The sequence below is a fragment of the Pan paniscus genome, chromosome 13 (genome assembly GCF_029289425.2).
Source record: "Pan paniscus chromosome 13, NHGRI_mPanPan1-v2.0_pri, whole genome shotgun sequence".
Lineage (NCBI taxonomy): Eukaryota > Metazoa > Chordata > Mammalia > Primates > Hominidae > Pan > Pan paniscus.
Window position 1 is genome coordinate 132,636,926 of NC_073262.2, and position 24,440 is coordinate 132,661,365.

Genomic DNA, 24,440 nt, shown 5'->3' on the forward strand with positions numbered 1-24,440 from the left:
CAGTGGCTCACGCCTGTAATCCCAGCACTTTGGGAGGCCGAGGTGGGCAGATCACCTGAGGTCAGGAGCTCAAGACCAGCCTGACCAACATGGAGAAACCCTGTCTCTACTAAAAATACAAAATTAGCTCAGTGTGGTGGCGCATGCCTGTAATCCCAGCTACTTGGGAGGCTGAGGCAGGAGAATCACTTGAACCCGGGAGGCAGAGATTGCAGTAAGCTGAGATTGCGCCATTGCACTCCAGCCGGGGCAACAAGAGCAAAACTCCATCTCAAAAATAAAAATAAAAATAAATAAATACATACATAGATAAATAGAGATGAACTGGAATTAACTAGAGGCAACACACTTCATCCAGATGTTGACAGTGACTGATGGGACTTGGCCGCAGTGGGGTGGGGGTGAAGGTGGAGAATAACACATTTTCCCTTGCACGAGGGAGTGTTGTGTTGCCTGGTGTTGGTAGGAGGATGTTCTTTCTACTGCCGTCACTGGGAAGTTTAAGTGTGTGCAGAAGGGTATGTCCTTTAGATGTATGTGCACTTACATATTTGTGTCTGTTCCTCAAAGAGGAGGTTTCTCAAGGCAGGACCTGTGTCTGGCACAGGTAGTGTTTCTCCAGTGTCCCACAGGCAGCAAGAGTTTGATAATAAGTTAACACGTGTGCTGTAACCCACCTCTGACTTTTCCCACCTACAGCTGTGCATGTCTGATAAACTGTGGGAACAGATAGTCCAGTCGACCTGCGACACCATCACTCCTGACGTGAGGGCCCTGGCGGAGGACACGGGCTGGAGACAGCTGTTCTTCACCAACAAGCTCCAGCTTCAGCGGCAGCTCCGCAAGAGGAAACAAAAATATGGAAACCTGAGAGAAAAGCAACCTTAGGCACACATTTTCCTACCAGCAGGGAGCTCAGGCATGGCTGTGTTTCTCTTCAGTGTCCAAATCTCTTCTGTCTCCTTTTCTTAAGAACGAAGAGGTTTTGTTGATGCATGGAGCCATTTGAAACCCATAGAGGATTTGCACACAAATGCATGGAGCCATTTGAAACCCACAGAGGATTTGCACGCAAATGCGGCAGAGTCTGGCTCCCCAGTGCCTTGCTAGAGTCACCGTCATTCTGAGGTCAAATCATGGCCTGAGGACAAGGGCTGTAAGACAGGGAGCCCCATAGGCCATCATCATCCTTATCCCACACCCATTAGAAAAGAGGCTTCTATTGTATATAAACAAACAATAAATGATTATTAGCAGGTTTTTATTAGACATCTGTTTTATCCAGGCATTAGAAAGGGTAATGGGGCTTTTGAATTTTTTCCTGGCATTGTGTCATCTGCGTCCAGCCATGAAGCTGGTGGCTGAGTGTCCCCACCAGGAACCGTGAAGGGCACGTACCACGGGAGGCACTCGGGGTGGGTGCAGCTGCCTTCCCAACTTTGTTCTGCTAAGTCCATATTCAGGGCCCTATCCTTGTGAGCCCAGGATGCCAGGGTCCATCCCCACATGTAGACAGCTTCCAACCTGGTGCTGGAGCATGACTGGAGAAGTGCAGGCACCCTGCTTGCGGACCTTGCTCAAAGTACAACTTCCCAGGACTACTTCACATTGTTAAATAAACCTATAAACATTTCTTTTCTTTTCTTTTCTTTTCTTTTTTGTATTTTCTTTTTAGTAGAGGTGGAGTTTCGCCATGTAGGCCAGGCTGGTCTTGAACTCCTGACCTCAAGTGATCTACCCACTCTGGCTTCCAAAGTGCTGGGATTACAGGCATGAGCCACTACGTCTGGCTAAAACCTATAAACATTTCTTAGAGAAATGCCGTTCCCCAAAGGAATGTGAACAGCTACCACTTTTAACAAGGATATTTAAGAAAACAGACTGAGTTAACTAAGTAAAAATGTAAATATGGTTTGCATGCTGTTAACATGGCAGAGGGGTAAAAAGAATACAGTCCTAGGGGAGAAAGGTCACTTCACTGAGAAGGCTTACTTAAAAATGTTTTTCTCCCTGCACTTTCATGATTATTAAGTACCCCTAGAAAATGAACTCATAGCAGCAAATAATCTAATGACTCCTTTTAGGTTACAGAGCAAAGTAGCTTTCTACTTCCACATCACGTTATAATATAGCCTTATAATTTCTTCTTTCCTGCAACCTTCACCTTCCTACCTAGGAAAACTCACCTCCGGTGCCAGAGAAACTTCCCAGGATGCACTAGGGCCCTGTGAACAATACAGAAGTTGTGGACTCTGGCTCTTTGTCCCACCTAAGTCCTTCCAGAAGGGCTCTACAGCATGGCTTAGTGACATTAAAAAAAAAAAACTGAACCCACGTTAATATCAAACAAGATTTTAATCTTCATTCACACACCCTTAAAACCCAGTCACGGGGCTCCCCGGTGCCAGTTTGAGACCGTCAACCTAGCCCTCTCTGCTTCTCATTGCTGGAGGTACACACAGTCAAAAGTTTTCCATGACTGTGAAATCCAGTGCAATCTGCTTCCCAGCAGATGAGGAGCCTGACGTGGTTATGTCTGGATTTAGTCCAAGAACAGAGCAAAGCTTTAATTGTCAAGAGACCCAGGCCTCATCCTCCACTCAGGAGAGTCTGCTAGGGCAGGTACAGGTAACCAGCAGGCAGCTGAGAGCAAGAAGGCACGTGCTCTGCAGAGCTCTAGCTGCGTTGGCTCTCCCTGAGCTCCCAGACTTCACTCATGGCCTAATTTTCAATGACAGAACATAGGTTTTATCGTGAGGATGCAGACACAACCACAATTACGTATGTCAACATAACTTCATAAATATGTAACTGTAACTTATTGGTAACATCAGTGCAAGATGATTAAAGCTTCATGTGTAGTATTTTATCAACAAACAGATTCTGAAAGCTTATGGACGTGCGCAATAGTTGATTCAACTTCAATCAATAAGAACATAAATATGGCAATTTGAAAACACTATGTATATACCTACTCACATATATATTATACTTACGATATATACTTATATGTAGTATATAATAATATTACATATAAAAATGTTATAAAAATAAATGCTAAAGTAAATAAAAAAGAGCCATTAATATGTTGACTATTGTTAAATAATAGCTAATATAATACAGATTATTAAATTATTTTAATACTTACTTGCCCTAATAATCTGAGTGCCTTATTACTTGATTACAATTGTTTTTGCCAAAATAGGAACAATATCATCAAGTGAATATCCTGTGTGTCCCCAGCATCCTTAGTGGTTGAAACACTTTGTCCCTCCCTCCCCCATCTCATTTTCCATGTGAGGTTCCATGTGACGATCCCATAACATGGTAATAGGCAGCGATGGTCTTGACTTTCTGCTTCTATTAACAGCTTTCATTTCTATTTCTGCTTTCATGTGGATGGATAAATCTGCTTTATGTCTTAACATTTCAGAGTGAAATGCCACACAATTTTTTTTTTTTTTTTTTTTGAGGCAGAGTTTTGCTCTTTTCACCCAGGCTGGAGTGCAATGGTGCAATCTCAGTTCACGGAACCCTCCACCTCCTGGGTTCAAGCGATTCTTCTGCCTCAGTTTCCCGAGTAGCTGGGATTATAGGAGCCTGCCACAATGCCCTGCTAATTTTTGTATTTTTAGTAAAAACAGGGTTTCACCATGTTGGCCAGGCTGGTCTCGAACTCTTGACCTCAGGTGACCTGCCCACCTCAGCCTCCCAAAGTGCTGGAATTACAGGTGTGAGCCACGGTGCCCAGCCTTACAGCATTTTATAATCTTGCCCTTTTTCATCTTTTCAATCAAATGTGTTTCTACTCTGTTCTCATTTACCATTGTAATTATACAATACTGAAAATTTCCAATGGTTTATATATTTAGTGGTATAAGAACAATCTATTAACAATAGAAAATACGTATTTTTAATTTATAACTAAATAATAAACATATTTTACTTAATGTCAAGTTCTACTACTACTTTTTTCCCAAACAGGTTGGCATATGTATGCATTAAGCCTCAGCAATATAGAATCCAAAATTTTTTCATTCTTTTTTTTTTTTTTTGAGACAGAATCTTGCTGTTGTCGCCCAGACTGGAGTGCAATGGTACAATCTTGGCTCACTGCAATCTCTGCCTCCTGGGTTCAAGCAATTCTCCTGCCTCAGCCTCCCAAGTAGCTGGGATTACAGACATGTGCCACCATACCGGGCTAATTTTTGTATTTTTAATAGAGACAGAGTTTCACCATGTTGGCCAGGCTGGTCTCAAACTCCTGACCTCGTCATCCACCCACCTTGGCCTCCCAAAGTGCTGGGATTACAGGCATGAGCCACCGTGCCCGGCCTAAAATGTTTTCTTCTACTGAGTAGGCCCCAGAACTAAGGCTGAGGTGATCATGTGGGGAGGGACTGCAAGCAGGGGTAAGGACAATGCACCAGGTACAACTTATCATTGTTTTGTGAGCTGCTTGTGTACATAATGGTTATCAGTCTTTATTTATTACCCCAAACTGGCTCCTGAAATACCGAAGAATAATATAAAACAACCTTACTAAAAACATAAAACAAGTGCATCACGGTTTTTTGCTCTGAGTTTTAGTATAATGACCTCTATCTTCAGTTTGTATTAATATACAGTGAGAGCGTATCCAAGCTTTTCAATTGTGAGTAGTTGGTTTCAACTTGAAATGGATGTCTTTGATGTCATGTTAAAAACATCAAGTGATAAAAAATATCTTGAGACAAATGACAATGGAAACACAATATCAAAAGCAATCTAAGAGGGAAGTTTATAGCAATAAATGCCTATATTAAAAAAGAAGAAAGACCCCAGGCCAGGTGCAGTGGCTCATTCCTCTAATCATGGCACTTTGGGAAGCTGAAACGGGAGGATCCTTTGAGCCCAGGAGTTCAAGACCAGCCTGGGCAATATAAGGAGACCCTGTCTCTACAAAAAATAAAAAGATTAGCCCAGCATGGTGGCACAGGCCTGTGGTCCCAGCTACTTGGGAGGCTGAGGTGAGAGGATCGCTTGAGCCCAGAAGGTCGAAGCTCTAGTGAGCTGTGATCACACCCCTGCACTCCAGGCTGGGCAACAGAGTAAGACTTTCAAAAAAAAAAAAAAAAAAGGAAAAAGAAATACCCTAAATAAATAGCCTAACTTTACATCTCAAGGAGCCAGTAGAAGAACAAACTAAATCCAAAGTTAGCAGAAGGAAGGAAATAAAGATTCGAACAGAAAAAATCAAATAGAGAACAGAAAAACCATAAGAAAAACTCAATAAAACCAAGAGTTAGTTCTTCGAAAAAATAAAGAAAATCAGCAAACCCCTAGCTAAACTAAGGAAAAAAGAAGACTCAAATAAAATCAGAGATGAAAGTGGAGCCATTCCAACAGATGCCTCAAAAATAAAAGGAATCATAAGGGACTATTATGAATAATTATATGCCAACAAACTGTATAACCTAGAAGAAATGGATAAGTTCCTAGAAAAGTATAACCCACCAAGATTGAATTGATGAGAAATAGAAAGCTTGAACAGAATAACAAGTGAAGAGATTGAAGAAGCAATTAAAAACCTTCCAGTGAAGAAAATCTCAGGACCAGATGGCTTTCGTGGTTGATTTCTACAAACATAGAAAGAAGAATTGTCACCAATACTTCTTAAAGACTTCCGAATAATAGAGCTAGAGGGAATACTTCCTAACATATTTTATGAGACCAGCATCATGTTGATACCAAAGCCAGACAAAAACACAAGACAAGAAAAGAAAACTTCAGGCCAGCATCTCTGATGAACATTGATGCGAAAATCCTTCATAAAATATTAGAAAACTGAATTCAACAACACAAAAAGATTGTACATCAAGACAAAGTGAGATTTATCTCTGGCATGCAAAGCAGGTTTGACATACACAAATCAATCAGTGTGATACATTATCTTAACAGAATGAAAGAGAAAATACATAATTATCTTAATTGACAACATTTGACAAAGTTCAGTATACTTTCTTAATGAAAACTTAACTATGTATAGAAGGAAAGTTCCTCAACATAGTAAAGGCAGTTTACAAAGACCTCACAGCTAACAACATAACCAACAAGGAAAAACTGAAAACTTTTTCCACTAAGATCCAGTACAAGGCAGGGATGCCCACATTCACCACTTCTATTCAACATAGTACTGCAAGTGCTTGCTAGCAAGAGCAATCAGACAAGAAAAAGAAAGAAAAACATCCAAGTTGAAAAGGAAGAAGTAAAATTATCTCTATTTGCAGATGACATGATTCTATAGGTAGAAAACCCCAAAGATTTGACAAAAAACTGTAACTAATAAATGAAGTCAGTAAAGTTGCAGGATACAAAATCAACATACAAAAAAATCAGTAGCATATCTATACACAAATAGTGACCTAGCTGAAAAAGAATTCAAGAAACCAGTCACATTTACGACAGCATCACAAACTAAAATATCTGGCCAGGTGCGGTGGCTCATGCCTGTAATCCCAGTACTTTGGGAGGCCGAGGTGGGTGGATCACCCGAGGTCAGGAGTTCAAGACCAACATGGTGAAACCCTATCTCTGCTAAAAATACAAAAAATTAGCAGGGTGTGGTGGCAGGCGCCTGTAATCCCAGCTACTCAGGAGGCTGAGGCAGGAGAATTGCTTGAACCCAGGAGGCAGAGGTTGCAGTGAGTCAAGATTGTACCACTGCACACCAGCCTGGGTGACAGAGCAAGACTCTGTCAAAAAAAAAAAAAAAAGAAAAGGAAAATAAACTTAAAATATCTGGGAATAAATTTAGTCAAGGACATGAAGGATTGATACACTGAAAACTATAAAACTGATGAAAGAAATCAAAGAAGACACAAATAAATACATATCTTATATTCATGGATGGGAAAATTTAATATTGTTCAAATGTCTGCATTACCTAAAGAAATATGCAGATTTAATACAGTGCCTATCAAAATTCCCAAGGACATTCTTCACAGAAATAGAAAAAAAAAAAAAAAAAAAAAGCCTGGGTAGTATAGCAAGACCCTGTCTCTTAAAAAAAAAAAAAGTTAAAAATTAGCTGGGTGTGGTGGTGCATGCCTGTGGTCCCACCTACCACGGAGCTGAGGCAGGAGGATTGCTTGAGCCTAAGAGTTCAAGGTTGCAGTGAGCTATGATCATGCTACTGCACTCCAGCCTGGGCAACAGAGCAAGGTCTTGTCTCTAAATAAAATAATAAAGAAAAAAATCCTGAAATTAATATAGAACCACAAAATACTTAGAATAGCCAAAGCAATACTGAGAGAAAATGTTTGAGGCCTCACACTTCGTGATTTAAAATTATATTATAAATCTATAGTAATCAAAACACTATAGTACTGGCAGAAAAATGGAAACATAGACCAATGGAACAAAATTGAAAGCCCAGAAATAAGTCCAAACACATAGGATCAATTAATTCTCAACAAGGGCACCAAGAGGACAAAATGGGGATAGGATAATGTCTTCAATAAATGGTGCTGGGAAAACTAGATTGCCACTGCAAAAGAATGAAATTTGACCCTTACCTTACACCATACATAAAACTCAACTCAAAATGGATAAAAGACCTAAATGTAAGACCTGAAACCATAAAACTTCTAGGTGAAAACTCCTCCTCCTGGGCTCAGTCCTTGACATAGGCCTTGGCAATGAATTTTTGGATATCATACCAAAAAACCAGGCTACGAAAGCAAAAATAAATAAATGGGATGATACCAAACTAAAAAACCTTTGCAGAGCAAAGGAAACAATCAACAAAATGAAAAGGCAACTTACAGACTAGAAAACAATATTTGCAAACCACATATCTGATAAGGAGTTAATATCCAAAATGTATAAAGAACTCTTACAACTCAATAACAAAAAAACAAATAACCCTATTAATAAATGGGCAAAAGATCTAAACAGACATTTCTCCAAAGAAGACATAAAAATGCCCAACAGTGGCCAGGCATGGTGGCTTATGCCTATAATCCCAGCACTTCGGGAGACCAAGGCAGGAGGATCATGTAAGCCCAGGAGATTGAGACCAGCCTCGGCAATATGGCAAGACCCTGTCTCAACTTTAAATTTTTTTTTAAAAATGGCCAGCAGGTATATAAAAAGGTGCTCAACATCACTAATCAGCAGAGAAATGCAAATTAAAACCAGGTCGAGATACCACCTCACACCCATAAAGGTGGCTCTTGTAGAAAAAACAAGTGATAAATAACAAATGTTGGCAGGGGTACGGAGAAAAGGAAACCCTAGTACACTGTTGGTGAGAATGTAGATTGGTACAGCTATCATGGAAAACAGTATGGAGGTTCCTAAAGAAATTTAAAATAGAGCTACCATGTGACCAGCAGTCCGTCTTCTGGGTGTATATCCAAAGGAGATGAATCACCGCCTCGTAATGATGTCTGCAATCCCATGTTCATTGCAACATTACTTACAATAAGCAATGTGGAAACAACCTAAATATCCACTGATGGACAAATGGATAAAGTAAATGTGGTAGATGTATACAATGGAATATTATTTGGCCTTAGAAAAGAAAGAGATCCTAGCATTTGCAACAATACAGATGGACCTGGAGGTTATTATACTAAGTGAAATAAGCCAGAAATGAAGAGAAAAACATGGTCTGATCTTACTTATATGTGAAATATATAGCGTTTTAAATTATATATATAAATATATATTCACATATATCTGTGTGTGTTTATGTATGTGTGTGTATATATATGTGTGTGTGTGTGTGTGTGTATATATATATATATAATTTTTTTTTGAGACAAAGTCTCGCTCTGTCACCCAGGCTGGAGTGCAGTGGCACAATCTCGGTTTACTGCAACCTTTGCCTGCCAAGCTCAAGCGATCCTCCCACCTCAGCCTCCTGTCCTGAGTAGTTGAGACTAGGGCGCCACCATGCTCAGTTAACTTTTTAGTTTTTTGTAGAGATAGGGTCTCACTACATTGCCCAGGCTGGTCTCAAACTCCTGGGCTCAAGTGATCCTCCCACCTCAGCCTCTTAAAGTGCTAGGATTATAGGCATGAGCCACGATGCCTAGCCCTGGAATATATATAAATATAAAAGCACTCATATATACTGAGATAGAGAATGAAACAGTGGTTACCACAGGCAAAGGCTAGGGAGAGAGGAAATGAGGAAATACAGGTCAAAGCATATAAAATAGGAAATATATAGGATAAAAAGTTGAGAGATCTGATGTACAACATGAGGACTAATGTTAATAAAATTGCATTGTATTGGGGATTTTTGTTAAATAAGTAGATTTTAGCTGCACTTGTCACTAATAAAAAGGAATTATGTGAGATGATATTGTTAATCAGTTTCACCATAGTAACGTTTTTACTGTCTATATATATCCCATAACATCATGCTATACTCTCAGATACACACAATAAAATTTATATTTTAAAAAACCGAAAACATCAAGTGAACAAAGTGCCACCACATTGAAGAAAAATGGCACCTGCAGTTAAAACCCTAACAATATACGTTGTCATTTTACAAAATAAAATTAATAGCTTCACTTCTACTTCATTTTAAAATAAGATCATCTGCACTCTGAGGCAGCATTCGTCTGCCCTTGCAACGTGTAACTGTCAGAGTGGGGCACTACAGAGGACTACCTGCATTATATTCCCTCAAAAACGGTTTTCCACTCAGGAAAGTTATTTTCAGTTGGGAAATCTGTTCTGCCCATTCAAAAAGTCTTACAGCCACTGATCCATGGCCACAGACTGCACTGGTATAACCTCAGAAATAATAATATTAGCAGCTTCTATCTATTGTCTACTATGTGCCAAGAAATAGATAGTAAACAACTGAATTCTTAACAGCAATCCTTAAAAGTAAGTGATATTATTTCTGTCATTTCTCTCAGGGGTCTACAAATTATGGCGTGGACCTAATCTGACCAGCCTCCTGATTTATAAATAAAGCTTTATTGGAACAGTATTTATGTGTTATCTGTGGTCACTTCCATACTACAATGGCAGCATTAGGTAGTAGTCGTGACACAGACTGCACTGCCTGCAAAATCTAATTATTCTGAGAGGACAAGTTAATTTTTTCAAAGTTTCATAAAACTGAGACTCAAATCTCTACCTACTAAGTCTGTGTTCTTAACCACAAATGCCACAGCACCTCTCCTTTCAGAGCCAAAACTACATCTCACCAATAGAACTTGAAAAGGTGATGGGATTTGTGCAGGTCACATTTGAAATTATAAGGAGAGGGCCTTGAGCATAATATGAGACCATTCAAGACTGGTTGCCCAGAGAATATGCCAAGCTTTTGATGAATGAAATTATTGCCTATTTTTAATAAAGTATCTTTTTGTTGTTGTTGTTTTTGAGACAAGGTCTCACTCTATCGCCCAGGCTGAAGTGCTGTGGCACAAACACAGCTCACTGCAGCCTCAACCTCAAGAGATCCTCTCACCTCAGCCTCCAGAGAAGCTGGGACCACAGGCACACATCACTACACCCAAATAATTTTTGCATTTTGTGTAGAGATGAGGTCTTGCCATGTTGCCCAGGCTGGTCTCAAACTCCTGGGCTCAAGTGATCCTCCCACCTCAGCCTGCCAAATTGTTGGGATTACAGGCATGAGCTACAGCACCTAGCCTAAAGTGTCTTAAGGCATTTAAATAATGAGCAAGGGGTAAATTCTTCGAGCCCCTCATACACTCTTATGGAAAGCTACCAGGATGAGTAAAGGGGGTGAGTAAATACAGCTTACTGGTTCTTTCCCAAACTCAGTGCTCTCTTCCTACCACTTTCCTCTACTTGACCACTTGGAAATCTGCCTCTGTCAAGAAACCCTTACCTCCTTCTATTTCACCTGGCAATTCAAGAGGAGGTGGGATTGGCTCTCACCTTGCTCTCCAGTGCTAATTGGAGACCCTCAACCCAACTCTTTCCTCACAGTCCAACTGTAGCACCTTTCCTGCATTGCAGTGGTCTCCGCTCTCCACCATGGCTCAATTCCCTTTTCATAGATGACAACTGCTTCCCCGCTCCAGTCTTTGCAATTCAACATCAGCATTCCCTCCCCAACTCACTGTTCTCCGAACATTTTGACGCTGGAGACCTCCCCCCATCCACACATACCACGCTCCAGCCTGGCCAACCTGGAATGCTTATCCTTCCACGGCCTTCACATCTGAGCTTTCTGGTGTGGAGCCATTGCTTCTGGAGGGAAGCCTCCTTACCTTCTTGAGGAGTTGCCTCATTTCCAAAACTCACTTCTTCTAAGCTTCCATGAATCTGTACATGTGACCGGTTTGCTCTCTGCCCTAACCTGCATCCCTTACCGCCTGTTCATCCAGCAGCCCCTCCCTGACTGTACTTGATTGCCTGCCCTCTCTGAATTCCAGGATTAGTGAAATGCTCTTGCCCTGTAACCTGCAGGATGTCCACCCAACGGGCGATTTATGTCCTCTTCCCTATGGTCAGACGGCAGAGCATCACTGGGGCACACCAGATGTGCTGCCTTGGCCCCCGACCGACCTAGCCTGGCTTCCTTTGGCTTCCATGCATTGCCTTAACAGGCCTTGTATTATCTATTTCCTGGGCTTCTCACAGTGGATCTTCAAGCCTTATCTCCCACTTCGCAGAGATTAATCTTTTCAGTGTGAACGTCACAGCTTCTCTTCTCTCCTGCGTGAAACCTCCCTGTCCTGGGCCCACCTTGTCTTTCTTCTACCTTCAGAGGGAGGAGTTGACTTATTTACAGTGCTCACCTATCCATTGTTAGGGATTCTGGTCTTTGTCATCTCCTTGTTCTCTATATCTTCCATCTCTCCTCTTCACAGATTCTCTTTCCTTCTCTTTTTTGAATACTTATGTAAATAGAGACAGGGTCTTGCTATGTTGCCCAGGCTGGTCTCAAACTCTGGTTTCAACTGATCCCCCTGCCTTGGCCTCCCACACTGGGATTACAGGAATGAGCTACCGCACCTGGCACCCTTTTCTTTTCTTAAGAACATAGGAATCGGACAGGCTGTAATCCCAGCACTTTGGGAGGCCGAGGTGGGTGGATCCGTTAAGCCCAGGAGTTTGAGATGAGCCTGAAAAATATAGTGAAAAGTGAGACCTTGTTTCTACAAAAAAAAGAATATAGGTCTCTCCTTGAAAGAAGCTTCATTCTAATGACCTTCTCAGTGCCCTGTTATTTCTCTCCTTCTGAGCCACCGAACAGCTATAACAATTACTCTCCCCTCGCTGCTTCCCCTTGTTCTCTACTATTCCTGCAATTCCTTAGCCTCTCTTGGTCATCTTCTAAAGCTACTCTCTTAGCTACTACTGAGAGTTTCTAATCTAGTATCCCTTTCTCTGCTCCCGTTGTTAATTCATTTAAAAATACTGTTTTAGGCAGGGTGCAGTGGCTCATGCCTGTAATCCCAGCACTTTGGGAAGCTGAGGTGAGTGGATCATCTGAGGTCAAGAATTCGAGACCAGCCTGACCAATCTGGTGAAACCCTGTCTCTACTAAAAATACAAAAATTAGCCGGGCCTGGTGGCATGCCCCTGTAGTCCCAGCTGCTCCTGACTTCAAGTGATCCGCCCGCCTCGGCCTCCCAAAGTGCTGGGATTACAGGCATCAGCCACTGCACCTGGCTTAGCTCTACTCTCTTTTATATTGAACTCCTTGATCTTTTCAGCTTTCAGATGTATACATGTGTATGTGTATTAGTTATACGTTGTGCCCACATATATGTATATGTCTATACTTGTGTTTGGATATTGTCTACATGGTACCAAGTTAACATAACAATAAACGAGTAATCAAAAATCAAATAAATAAGCTCAAATATTTTTCAAGTTCACTTGACTTGAGTAAATCTTTTGGTAAATATGAGTAGTTTAATATTGTTGGTTTAATAAAAACAAATATCTTCTGACTTATCAGCAAAATATGCATGTATTTAATGTTAAGGTGATTGTTTTATGATACTTAGATAACATATGATAATATTAATAGCAAAATGGTTAATAGGAAATTTAAGTTGAGATGATGGCTAGAGGCTGAGACAGGAGAATTGCTTGAACCCAGGAGGCGGAGGTTGCAGTGAGCTGAGACTGCACCATTGCACTCCAGCCTGGGCGACAGAGCGAGATGCCGTCTTGAAAATAAATAAAAACTAATAAATAAATAAATAAATAAAAATACTGTTTATGTATTAGTTACTCTGTGCCAGGCACTGAGCTAAGCCCTGGAGACACTTGCATAACTAGAACACGGCCCTGCCCACAAGCAAGTTCAGTCAGTAAACGTTCCCCATTTTTCCTAACATCCAAGGTTCTTCGCTAGCCAGCTTTACTTCCTACCTCTCTACTCTTTTTCTTCCACCTTTGATGGATTCTTCTCCTGTTTCCACCTCTGAAAGTCCTGCAGCTGTTCCTTTACTGACCAGCAGAGTAGGTCCTAAAGGGCTGCTGGTGAATCCAAGGCCATCCAAGGAATGCTGCCCTGGAGAGAGCTCAGTGACTCTTCCTCCTTTCACGCACCCTTGGGAAATGGGGCACACTTCCAGAGGACTTTCTCCAGGTGGTGTTTCAGTGTCTGCCTTGTGCCTGGAGGCACTGCGCTCCACGCTTGGGAATGCCATGGAAGCAGACAGACCTAGTCCTGTTCTCATGGGGCTTCCTTGGTGGGGGGTAGTAGGGGAGGGGCTAAAAGGAGTAGGAAGGTGATCGAGTTTGACACCTCTTCCTTGGAGATTCTGATATGCTCCTCTGAGTAGAGTTTATTCTCAGCACCATCCTGTTCTTTTTTTTTTTTTTTTTTTTTTTGAGATGGAGTCTCACTCTGTCACCCAGGCTGGAGTACAGTGGTGCGATCTTGGCTCACTGAAACCTCTGCCACTCGGGTTCAAGCAATTCTCCTGCCTCAGCCTCCCCAGTAGCTGGGACTACAGGCGTCCGCCACTGCGCCTGGCTAATTTTTGTAGTTTTAGTGAAGATGGGGTTTCATCATCTTGGCCAGGCTGGTCTTGAACTCCTTACCTCATGATCCACCCGCCTCAGCCTCCCAAAGTGCTGGGATTACAGGCGTGAGAGCCACCATACCCGGCCTTTTTTTTTGAGACAGTCTTACTCTGTGGCCCAGGCTGAAATGTGGTGGTTCGATTTCAGCTCTCTGCAACCTCCGCCTCCCGGGTTCAATCAATTCTCCTCCCTCAGCCTCCTGAGTAGCTGGGATTACAGGCATGTGCCACCACTCCCAGATAATTTTTGTATTTTTAGTAGAGACAGGGTTTCGCCATGTTTGCCAGGCTGGTCTCGAACTCCTGACCTCAGGTGATCCTCCCACCTCGGCCTCCCAAAGTACTAGGATTATAGGTATGCGCCACCATGCCCGGCCACCATCCTGTTCTTTTGATTAATATTTATGAGACTCATGACTTGACGATCAATCCGACCTCCCACTTTGCAGAGATTAAGCTTATCAGCGTGAACTTCTCTTGGCTTATCTTGGTTGTTTTGTATAAACAACCTTCCCCTACCTGTGCAGCCTGGCATCATCCCTATTCTTGGTTACTTCAGGCTCTTCTTTGAACCTGAGCTCCTCCTGTGCTTTCCGGGTCTGTGTTTTCACCCATGTTGTTCTCCCCTTGCCCCGTCATCATGCCAGCCCCCTAACCAAGTCATGCCCAGCCTCCAGGGCCACTTCACACTTCAGCCATCTCTCCTTCTGATTCCTCTAGCACAAAGTGTGCTGCTGGGATCTTGGGAGTCCTCAAAACCCCTTCAGTCATCTGTGAGGTCAGAACTATTTTCATAATAATACTAGGACATTATTTACCTTTTTCATTCATTCACTCATTCTTTTTTTTTTTTTTTTTTTTTTTTTTTTGAGACAGGATCTCACTCTGTCACCCAGGCTGGAGTGCAGTGGCGCAATCTTGGTGCACTACAACTTCTACCACCCAGGCTCAAGCAATCCTCCCACCTCACCCTCCCAAGTAGCTGGGACCACAGGTACGTGCCACCATGCCTGGCTAATTTTTGTATTTTAGTAGAGATGGGGTTTCACCATGTTGCCCAGGCTGGTCTCAAGCTCCTGGGCTCAAGCAATCCTCCCGCCTCAGCCTCCCAAAGTGCTGGGATTATAGGGAAGAGCCACCAGGCCTGGCCGCTTTTGTATTCATTCTTTCACAAGTAAGCAGTGGAATTTTCCAGAGGCTATGTGAACTGTGATGTTACTCTGATGACTAGTGGAACATATGCTTGTCTATTTTTGTGTTTTCTAGACTTTTCTAAGGTAATAGGTTTAGGGTATGAATATGTTGAATTTTCAGAGGCTAACCTAGTTTGTTTTCAGTACTTCTACTGTGCTCTTGCTAGTTATCTTTGTTATACCTGCTATCTTTTTTTTTTTGAGACTGAGTCTCGCTGTGTTGCCCAGGCTGGTTTCCAATGATTCTCCTGCCTCAGGCTCCCAAGTAGCTGGAATTACAGGCACGCGCCACCACGCCCAGCTAATTTTTGTATTTTTAGTAGAGACGGGGTTTCACCATGTTGGCCAAGCTGGTCTTGAACTTCTGACCTCGTGATCTGCCCGCCTCAGCCTCCCAAAGTGCTGGGATTACAGGCGTGAACCACCGCGCCCAGCCTATACCTGCTATCTTTTATGCAACCTTATTCTCATCCAGTAAATTGGTATCCTGAGGTTTACCTGTGTGGAAATACAAGAGGTAGATATACTTTGTTGTCTTACTTTACAATAATATTTAAAAATACTTCTGTTTTATTTTGTTTTTTAGAGGGAGTCCCACTCTGTCACCCAGGCTGGAGTGCAGTGGTGTGATCTCAACTCACTGCAACCTCCGCTTCCCAGGTTCAAGCAATTCTCCTGTCTCAGCCTCCCAAGTAGCTGGGACTATAGGTGCGTGCCACCACACCCAGCTACTTTTTGTATTTTTAGTAGAGATGGGGTTTCACCATATTGGTCAGGCTGGTCTCAAACTCCTGACCTCAGGTGACCCACCCGCCTTGGCCTCCCAAAGTGCTGGGATTACAGGCAGTGAACCACCTTGCCCAGCCAAAAGTACTTTTAAAAATAGCTTTTAAACCCTAAAATGTGAATTCTAGAATTTAATATTTTATTGAAAACTTAAACATTTATATTTTTATTCTATTTAAGGATGGATCATTTGCTTTAAAGGGGGATATGGGAAATCTTGCTTTCTTAGCCCACAGCTGCACTAAGACTAAAGATGCTAAAAAAAGATGAAACTGACATATTAAGGAGTTTTCAAACTCACATAAGGGAAAAACTAGTAAAAAGAAGTATAAATATGACTCAGAAGGTATTTTTCCTTGGCTTTATAGTGTTAAAAATTTACCTTTTTTGGTACCCCTCAAGTTACGGCATCACTTTGAGAGGAATCATTCAGAGTTTAAAGAAAAAAGGAGTTGAATATTTTAAATGTAGATATGATGTTTCTTAAAAGCCCAAAATGTATCATTACAGCTTTTTAAACCAAAATGAAAAAGCCATTGAAGTGGGTAAGTTACCGTACTGCCCTGAGAAAGGCGGACAAGCCCATTCAGCTGGCATTGCCAAGTGCTTGCTGGATGGAAACTCAGCAAAAGAAAATCACAACAGTGCCACTTTTTTTTTTTTTTTGAGGTGGAGTCTCCCCCTATCCTCCAGGTTGGAGTGCAGTGGCGCGATCTCGGCTCACTGCAGCCTTTGCCTCCTGGGTTCAAGCAATTCTCCTGCCTCAGCCTCCCAAGTAGCTGGGATTACAGATGCCCGCCACCACGCCCACCAAATTTTTGTATTTTTGATAGAGACACGGTTTTGCCAAACAGTGCCACTTTCTAATGACACAGTAACTTGTCATATTAAAGCTCTAGCAGCAAACATGAAGGATGAGTTAATCTCTTCTCTGCGTATTGTACTGATGTCTTATAAATGGCCAAGTCAGTAGATTAGGTTGCGCTTGATGTTTTGCTTGTGTTCATCCGGTATCAACACTGACTAATCAAAGTCCTTTATTTTCTTTTTTTGAAACAGGCCAAACAATACCACTATTCTTACTCTTTTTTTTTTTTTTTTTTTGAGACAGAGTCTCACTCTGTCGCCCAGGCTGGAGTGCAGTGGCCTGATCTCGGCTCACTGCAAGCTCCGCCTCTTGGGTTCATGCCATTCTCCTGCCTCAGCCTCCCGAGTAGCTGGGACTACAGGCGCCTGCCACCACACCCGGCTAATTTTTTGTATTTTTAGTGGAGAGGGGGTTTCACCGTGTTAGCCAGGATGGTCTCGATCTCCTGACCTCGTGATCCACCGGCCTCGGCCTCCCAAAGTGCTGGGATTACAGGCGTGAGCCACCGTGCCCGGCCACTCATTTTTTTAAGAAGTGGTTACTTTTTCTCCCTCCATCACCCAGGCTGAAGTGCTGTGGCACCATCTCAGCTCACTGCAACCTCCGCCTCCCGGGTTCAAGTGATTCTCATGCCTCAGCCTCCCAAGTAGCTGGGATCATAGGCACCTGCCACTACGCCCTGCTAATTTTTGTGTTTTTAGTGTAGACGGAGTTTCACCATGTTGTCCAGGCTGGTCTCAAACTTCTGGCCTCAAGTGATCGGCCTGCCTCGGCTTCCCAGGGTGCTGGGATTACAGGCGTGAGCCACCGCACTATCTTTAATACTGTGTGACAAAGGTGGGAGGAAGCAAGACCGCATCTGCTGCACATCAGAGTGTCACGGTTGTCATGAGGAAAAGCAGTTGTGTGATGAATCGCGAGCTCAACTACCCCTTTTTTCATGAAACACCATGTTTATACTTGGCAGACACATTATTGGAAATGAGGCTATCCCTTCAAGGAAAACAAGTGCAGATTTCCTTGCCAATGATAATATTCAAACTTTCAAAAGAAAAATAATATTTTGGATAATTTACACCAACTTCCATGAGCTTGTCCACTTTCCAATGCTTAAAGTATTTTTAAGTACTTTAAAATACTTTGAAAGTTTTATTACCACCCATCTCATCAGACTGCCTAGTAGTATTAACACATGTGATTCTAAAAATTGAGATGTAATTCACATATCATAAAATTTACCCTTTAAGAGTATATATGGCCAGGCGCAGTGGCTCACGCCTGTAATCCCAGCACTTTGGGAGGCCGAGGCGGGTGGATCACGAGGTCAGTAGATCGAGACCATCCTGGGTAACACGGTGAAACCCCATCTCTACTAAAAATACAAAAAATTAGCCAGGCGTGGTGGCCGGCGCCTGTAGTCCCAGCTACTTGGGAGGCTAAGGCAGGAGAATGGCGTGAACCCGGGAGGCAGAGCTTGCAGTGAGCCAAGATCGGGCCACTGCACTACAGCCTGGGCAACAGAGCGAGACTCCGTCTAAAAAAAAAAAAAAAGAGTATATATGTCAGTGTTTTTTGTATTATATTCAGAGTTGTGCAATCGTCACTGTCATCTAGTTCCAGAACATTTTCAGCACCTCAAAAAGAGACCCCGTACTTATGAGCTGTCACTGTCTATTCCCATCTGTCCCCAGCTCTGGCAGTCACTAATATAATTTCTATTTCTGTGGATTTGCGTACTCCAGACATTCCATATAAATGGAATAACTGATTTTTTACACAAATAATAATTGTGATTTTCAAAATATTGTATAAAATATGAAAAAATTTTAGAAGATCTACAAAACTCAGTGGAGCAATATTTTCCAAGTGATCAAAACATCATTTTACAAAATCAGAAATGGGCAAAAGATTCAAAGTGTAAACTAGATCAATGGATTTTAATGTAATATTGTATGGGAAGTTTATTCATATGGTTTCAGATTCTACACTACAATGAACCTTTAAGAAATACCACTTCTTGAGTCTGATGTGGTATCAAAAATACATTTAGCAAATATGAGAATCAACCTATTTTCTATTAAGCCAAACATTAATGAAATTTGCAAAAATGTAAAACAATACTACTATTTTTTTTTTTGAGACGGAGTCTTGCTCTGTCACCAGGCTGGAGTGCAGTGGCGTGATCTCGGCTCACTGCAACTTCTGCCTCCCAGGTTCAAGTGATTCACCTGCCTCAGCCTCCCGAGTAGCTGGGATTACAGGCGCCCGCCACCACGCCTGGCTAATTTTTTGTATTTTTAGTAGAAACGGGGTTTCACCATGTTGGCCAGAATGGCCTTGATCTCTTGACCTCATGATCTGCCTGCTTCAGCCTCCCAAAGTGCTGGATTACAGGCATGAGCCACCGCGCCTGGCCAAACAATACTACTGTTCTTACTCATTTTTTTAAAAAAGCAGTTACTTTTCATAAAAATGTTACTTATATTAACATAGTAGTTTCAATATTATTATTTTAAAATGAAGAAATATGTAAATGTTTTTTAATTTCTCAGTTTTGATTTTTCTGTTTTTTTGAGACAGAGTCTCACTGTGTCACCCAGGCTGGAGTGCAGTGGTATGATCACAGCTCACTGCAGCCTCAATCTCTCAGCTAAAGTGATCCTCCTACCTCAGCCTCCCGAGTAACTAGGACTATAGGTGTGCCCCACCATGCCTGGCTAATTTTTGTACTTTTTTGTAGAGACATGGTCTCACTCTGTTGCCCTGCCTGGTCTCAAATTCCTGGGCTCAAGTGATCCTCCTGCTTCAGCCTCCCAGAGGGCAGGAATTACAGGTGTCATCCACTGAGCCCGGCCCTCAGTTTCAATTTCTAATATGGTGAATATTGGTAGATATAGCCAGCAAAAGCCAAATATCTTTGGTTCCTCATTGGTTTTTCAGAGTATAGAGGAAGGAATAGTAACTGTCAATCACATCCCAACAATTTATGAATACACATTTTACAGTTTTTAAAAACATAAGCTTTTTTTCTTTTCTTTTCTTTTCTTTTTTAAAGCCTGTGGGAAACATGGGCTTTCTAATGGAACTATTTTTCTTTTTCTTCTTCTTTTTTTTTTTTTTGAGATGGAGTTTTGCTCTTGTTGCCCAGGCTGGAGTGCAATGGCATGATCTCGATTCACCGCAACGTCCTCCCAGGTTCAAGAGATTCTCCTGCCTCAGCCTCCCGAGTAGCTGGGATTACAGGCATGCGCCACCATGCCTGGCTAATTTTGTATTTTTAGAAGAAACGGAGTTTCTCCATGTTGGTTAGGCTGGTCTCGAACTCCTTACCTCAGGCCTGCCTCAGCCTTTCAAAGTGCTGGGATTATAGGCATGAGCCACCACGCCTAGCCATGGAACCATTTTTCAATGTGGAATAGGACATATTTACTAACATCCAGATATATTTCGTTTCTCTGAAATATGAAGCCAAAAGTATGTAAGATTAAACTAATATTTAGTACTGAATGTCATAGCATTATATCTTATTCGGAAATGACCTACATATTTAATGAATATTTATCATGTAATTTGCCTTAGCAAAACTCTAAGGATATAGAAATCTTTTATTTTGTTTTATTTTTTGAGAAGGAGTCTCACTCTGTCACCCAGGCTGGAGGGCAGTGGTATGATCTCAGCTCACCTTTTTTGAGAAGGAGTCTCACTCTGTCACCCAGGCTGGAGGGCAGTGGTATGATCTCAGCTCACCGCAACCTCTGCTTCCCCAGTTCAAGCAACTCTCCTGCCTCAGCCTCCCAAGTAAGCTGGGATTATAGGCATGTACCACTACACCCAGCCAATTTTTGTATTTTTACTAGAGACGGGGTTTTGCCATGTTGGCCAGGCTGGTCTCGAACTCCTGACCTTAAGTGATCTGCCTGCCTTGGCATCCCAAAGTGCTGGGATTACAGCGTGAGCCACTGGGCCCAGCCTAGAAACCTCTTAAAGTAAATATATTATAAAACATAATTATTATAAGTCAATTTATAAACTTTTTTCCTATTTACATTTATTTTAATTATTCTTTTTTTTTTTTTTTTTGAGACAGAGTCACACTCTGTCACCCAGGCTGGAGTCAGTGGTGCGATCTCGGCTCACTGCAACCTCTGCCTCCTGGGTTCAAGCTATTCTCCTGCCTCAGCCTCCCGAGTAGCTGGGACTACAGGTGCACACCACCATGCCTGGCTAATTTTTGTAATTTTAGTAGAGATGGGGTTTCGCCATATTGGCCAGGCTGGTCTCGAACTCCTGACCTCATGATCTGCCCACCTCGGCCTCCCAAAGTGCTGGGATTACAGGCATGAGCCACCGTGCCCAGCCTTATTCATTCTTAACAACTATGTTTGGAAAAATTTCATGAGCCATTAGACAAATCTAGCCATCATCTCAACTTAAATTTTGTATTAACCATTTTGCTATTAATATTATCATATGTTATCTAAGTATCATAAAAGCAATCACCTTAACATTAAATACATGCATATTTTGCTGATAAGTCAAAAGACATTTGTTTTTATTAAACCAACTATATTAAACTACTCATATTTACCAAAAGATTTACTCAAGTCACAAGAACTTGAAAAATATTTGGGCTTATTTATTTAATTTTTGATTACTCATTTATTGTTACGGCAATTTGGTACCATGTAGACAATATCCAAACACAAGTATAGACATATGTGTATATGTAGACACAACATATAACTAAAACACATAAACATGTATGCATCTGAAAGTTGAAAAGATCAAGGAATTCAATATAAAAGAAAGTAGAGCTAGGTTGGGCATAGTGGCTCATGCCTGTAATCCCAGCATTTTGGGAGGCCGAGGCAGGAGGGTCACTTGAGGTCAGGAGTTTGAGACCATCCTGGCCAACATGGTGAAACCCCATGTCTACTAAAAATATAAAAATTAGCCTGGCGTGGTGGCATGTGCCTGTAGTCCCAGTTACCCAGGAGGCTGAGGCAGGAGAATTGATTGAACCCAGGAGGCAGAGGTTGCACTGAGCCAAGATCATGCCACTGCACTCCAGCCTGGGTGACAGAGTGAGACTGTCTCAAAAAAAACAACAAAAAAAGAGTAGCACTTCAGACTGAGAGGAGCCTGTCCACCCACAATTCTTGGGGCTCTGTGAGGAAAAACAGAGGTACCCTACCCAAAAAGGAGGAGTCTGTGATGTCCTTTCTGTGTTCCTGAAGGGTCCTTGGGCTGCTAGAAGTTTTCTTGGTGTCAAAAGTGGCAAGAGGAAGAAGAGACAGTAGTAAATGGAAGAACAAGTCCTAGAGTAGCCACTTTCAGAAGATCTTGTTTTCCAAATGGCCAGTAAGGTTTTACATTATCCTTGGCAAAAATCATGTCAATGAGAGGAGAAACAGAGGGAGCACATATAGTTAGCAGGAGTTTCGCAAGAAATTCAGTTGACTGAGAAGCTGTTACAGAGAGAACAGAGGACTCAAATAAATGTATGTATACATATATAGCCTAAATATTGGTTTTAATTAAGTGTACTTTCGACTATACAGCTCTTAAAATATTTTTATCAGGTTTTAGCTGGGTTAATAGCAAACATTCCTGTTTCCTGGTTTTTTCTTTCTGAAATTTACACCAATGGTGGGGTGTATTTGTTTATTAGAGGTCTAGAGGAATCACTATTTAAAGCTGTTTGTGTCTGAAACCCAAGTTTCAGAACTGTAACACTAGCACTTGTAGTCTGTATCTTTCATTTGACAAGTGGTCATTCCTAGTGATAGTTCTTTAATTGTTTCATTGAACTTTTCTACTTCTTATTTTTTTTGAGACAGAGTCTCACTCTGTCACTCAGGCAGGAGTGCAGTGATGTGATCCCGGCTCCTGAACTGCAACTTTGAACTCCTGGGCTCAGGTAGTTCTCCCACCTCAGCCTCCAAAGTAGCTGGGACTGCAGGTGCACACCACAACACCCAGCTAACTTTTTAAACTTTTTTGTAGAGACAGGGTCTCACTATGTTACCTAGGCTGGTCTCAAACTCCTGGGCTCAAGCCTCAGCCTCCCAAAGTGCTGACATTACAGGCGTGAGTCACCACACCCAGCCCTACTTCTTTCATATTATTAATTACACCTTTTTTTGGTTTGTTTTTGATATGGAGTCTCGCTCTGTCGCCCAGGCTGGAGTGCAGTGGCATGATCTCGACTCACTGCAGCCTCTGCCTGCTGGGTTCCAGCGATCCTCCTGCCTCAGCCTCCCAGGTAGCTGGGATTACAGGCACATGCCACCACACCTGGCTAATGGTTGTATTTTTAGTAGAGATGGGGTTTCACCATGTTGACCAAGCTGGTCTCGAACTCCTGACTTCAGGTGATCCAGCCACCTTGGCCTCCCAAAGTGCCGGGATTACAGGCGTGAGCCACCATGGCAGGCTCTAGCTTCATTTAAACACGTCAGGAGTCATTTCCCTTGGCTTTGTTATCACTCTTCCTGCACTGGAGTAGTAGGTTACTTACGCATGCAGGCTGCTTGAGGGCAGGGGTTTTGCATTAGCCTGCCTTGCTCCTATAGAAGCCCAGTCCATATTTGTTGATTGGAAAAGGACCGAGTAAAAGATTATATACTGTGAAGTCTTCATAGATAGTAATTGACCAGAATGTTGTATAAAAGGAAATAACGAGAGAGGTTCAGGACAAGTATTTGAAATTCACTGGAATATTTTGCCCTTAAATATGTTGAGACCGGGTGTGCGATTTTAATATGCATAAGAATCTACTGAGAAGCTTATCTAAAAGGAAGATTTACTGGTCCCATTCTCAATTCTCTAGGTTTTAAGTAGGCCCAAGAATCTGCATTCAAAATAATTTTGGATACAAGTTTTAAATTGAAAAAGCATTATGTACATAAGGAAAAAAAAATCAGACCTACCTTAGTCCCCAGATTTTCTTCCCTGGAGCCAACAACTATTAATGTTTTCTTATGTTTCCTTATGTTTCTTCCCAGCAATTGTCAATTCATGTCTAAGCCTATTATATATATGAATGACTTTTTTTTTTGTAATGAAAACATATAATTGGGGGCATATTAAACATATTGCTTTATCTTGCTTTGTTTTTTCTTTTTTTCTTGAGACAGAGTCTTGCTTTGTCGCCCAGGCTGGAGTGCAATGGCACAACCCAACTCCTGGGTTCAAATGACTCTTCTGCCTCAGCCTCCTGAGTAGCTGGGATTACAGGTGCCCACCACCACACCCAGCTAATTTTTGTATTTTTAGTAGAGATGGGGTTTCGCCATATTGCCCAGGCTGGTCTCAAACTCCTCAGCTCAAAGTGATCCATCCGCCTTGGCCTCCCAAAGTGCTGGGATTACAGGCATGAGCCACCACGCCCAGCCTATCTTGCTTTTTTTTTTAAAGCACTATATCTTCAGGCTGTTTCCTAATTCTACATATAGATCTGCCTTTTTTGTTTAATAATTCTATAAATTCCGCTGTATTATTGTCTATACTTTAAAATACTTTATACTGTATTTTAACAGTTGTACTATACTTTAACGG

At 42.0% G+C, this 24,440-nt stretch overlaps 1 protein-coding gene across 2 annotated transcripts in view; it reads left to right on the forward strand.

The window, feature by feature from the left end:
* The window catches only part of FBXO36 (F-box protein 36), a 133,703-nt gene that overhangs the window by 87,117 nt on the left and 22,146 nt on the right, over window positions 1-24,440 (forward strand). Inside the window, exon 4 of one of the 2 annotated variants that reach the window (XM_055109190.2) lies at window positions 14,910-15,027. In XM_055109190.2, coding sequence (XP_054965165.1) covers window positions 14,910-15,027 — 118 coding nt within the window. Of the gene's footprint in view, window positions 1-699; window positions 1,261-14,909; window positions 15,028-24,440 lie in introns of those variants that run through there. The other variant, XM_003821846.5, reaches the window with a different exon arrangement.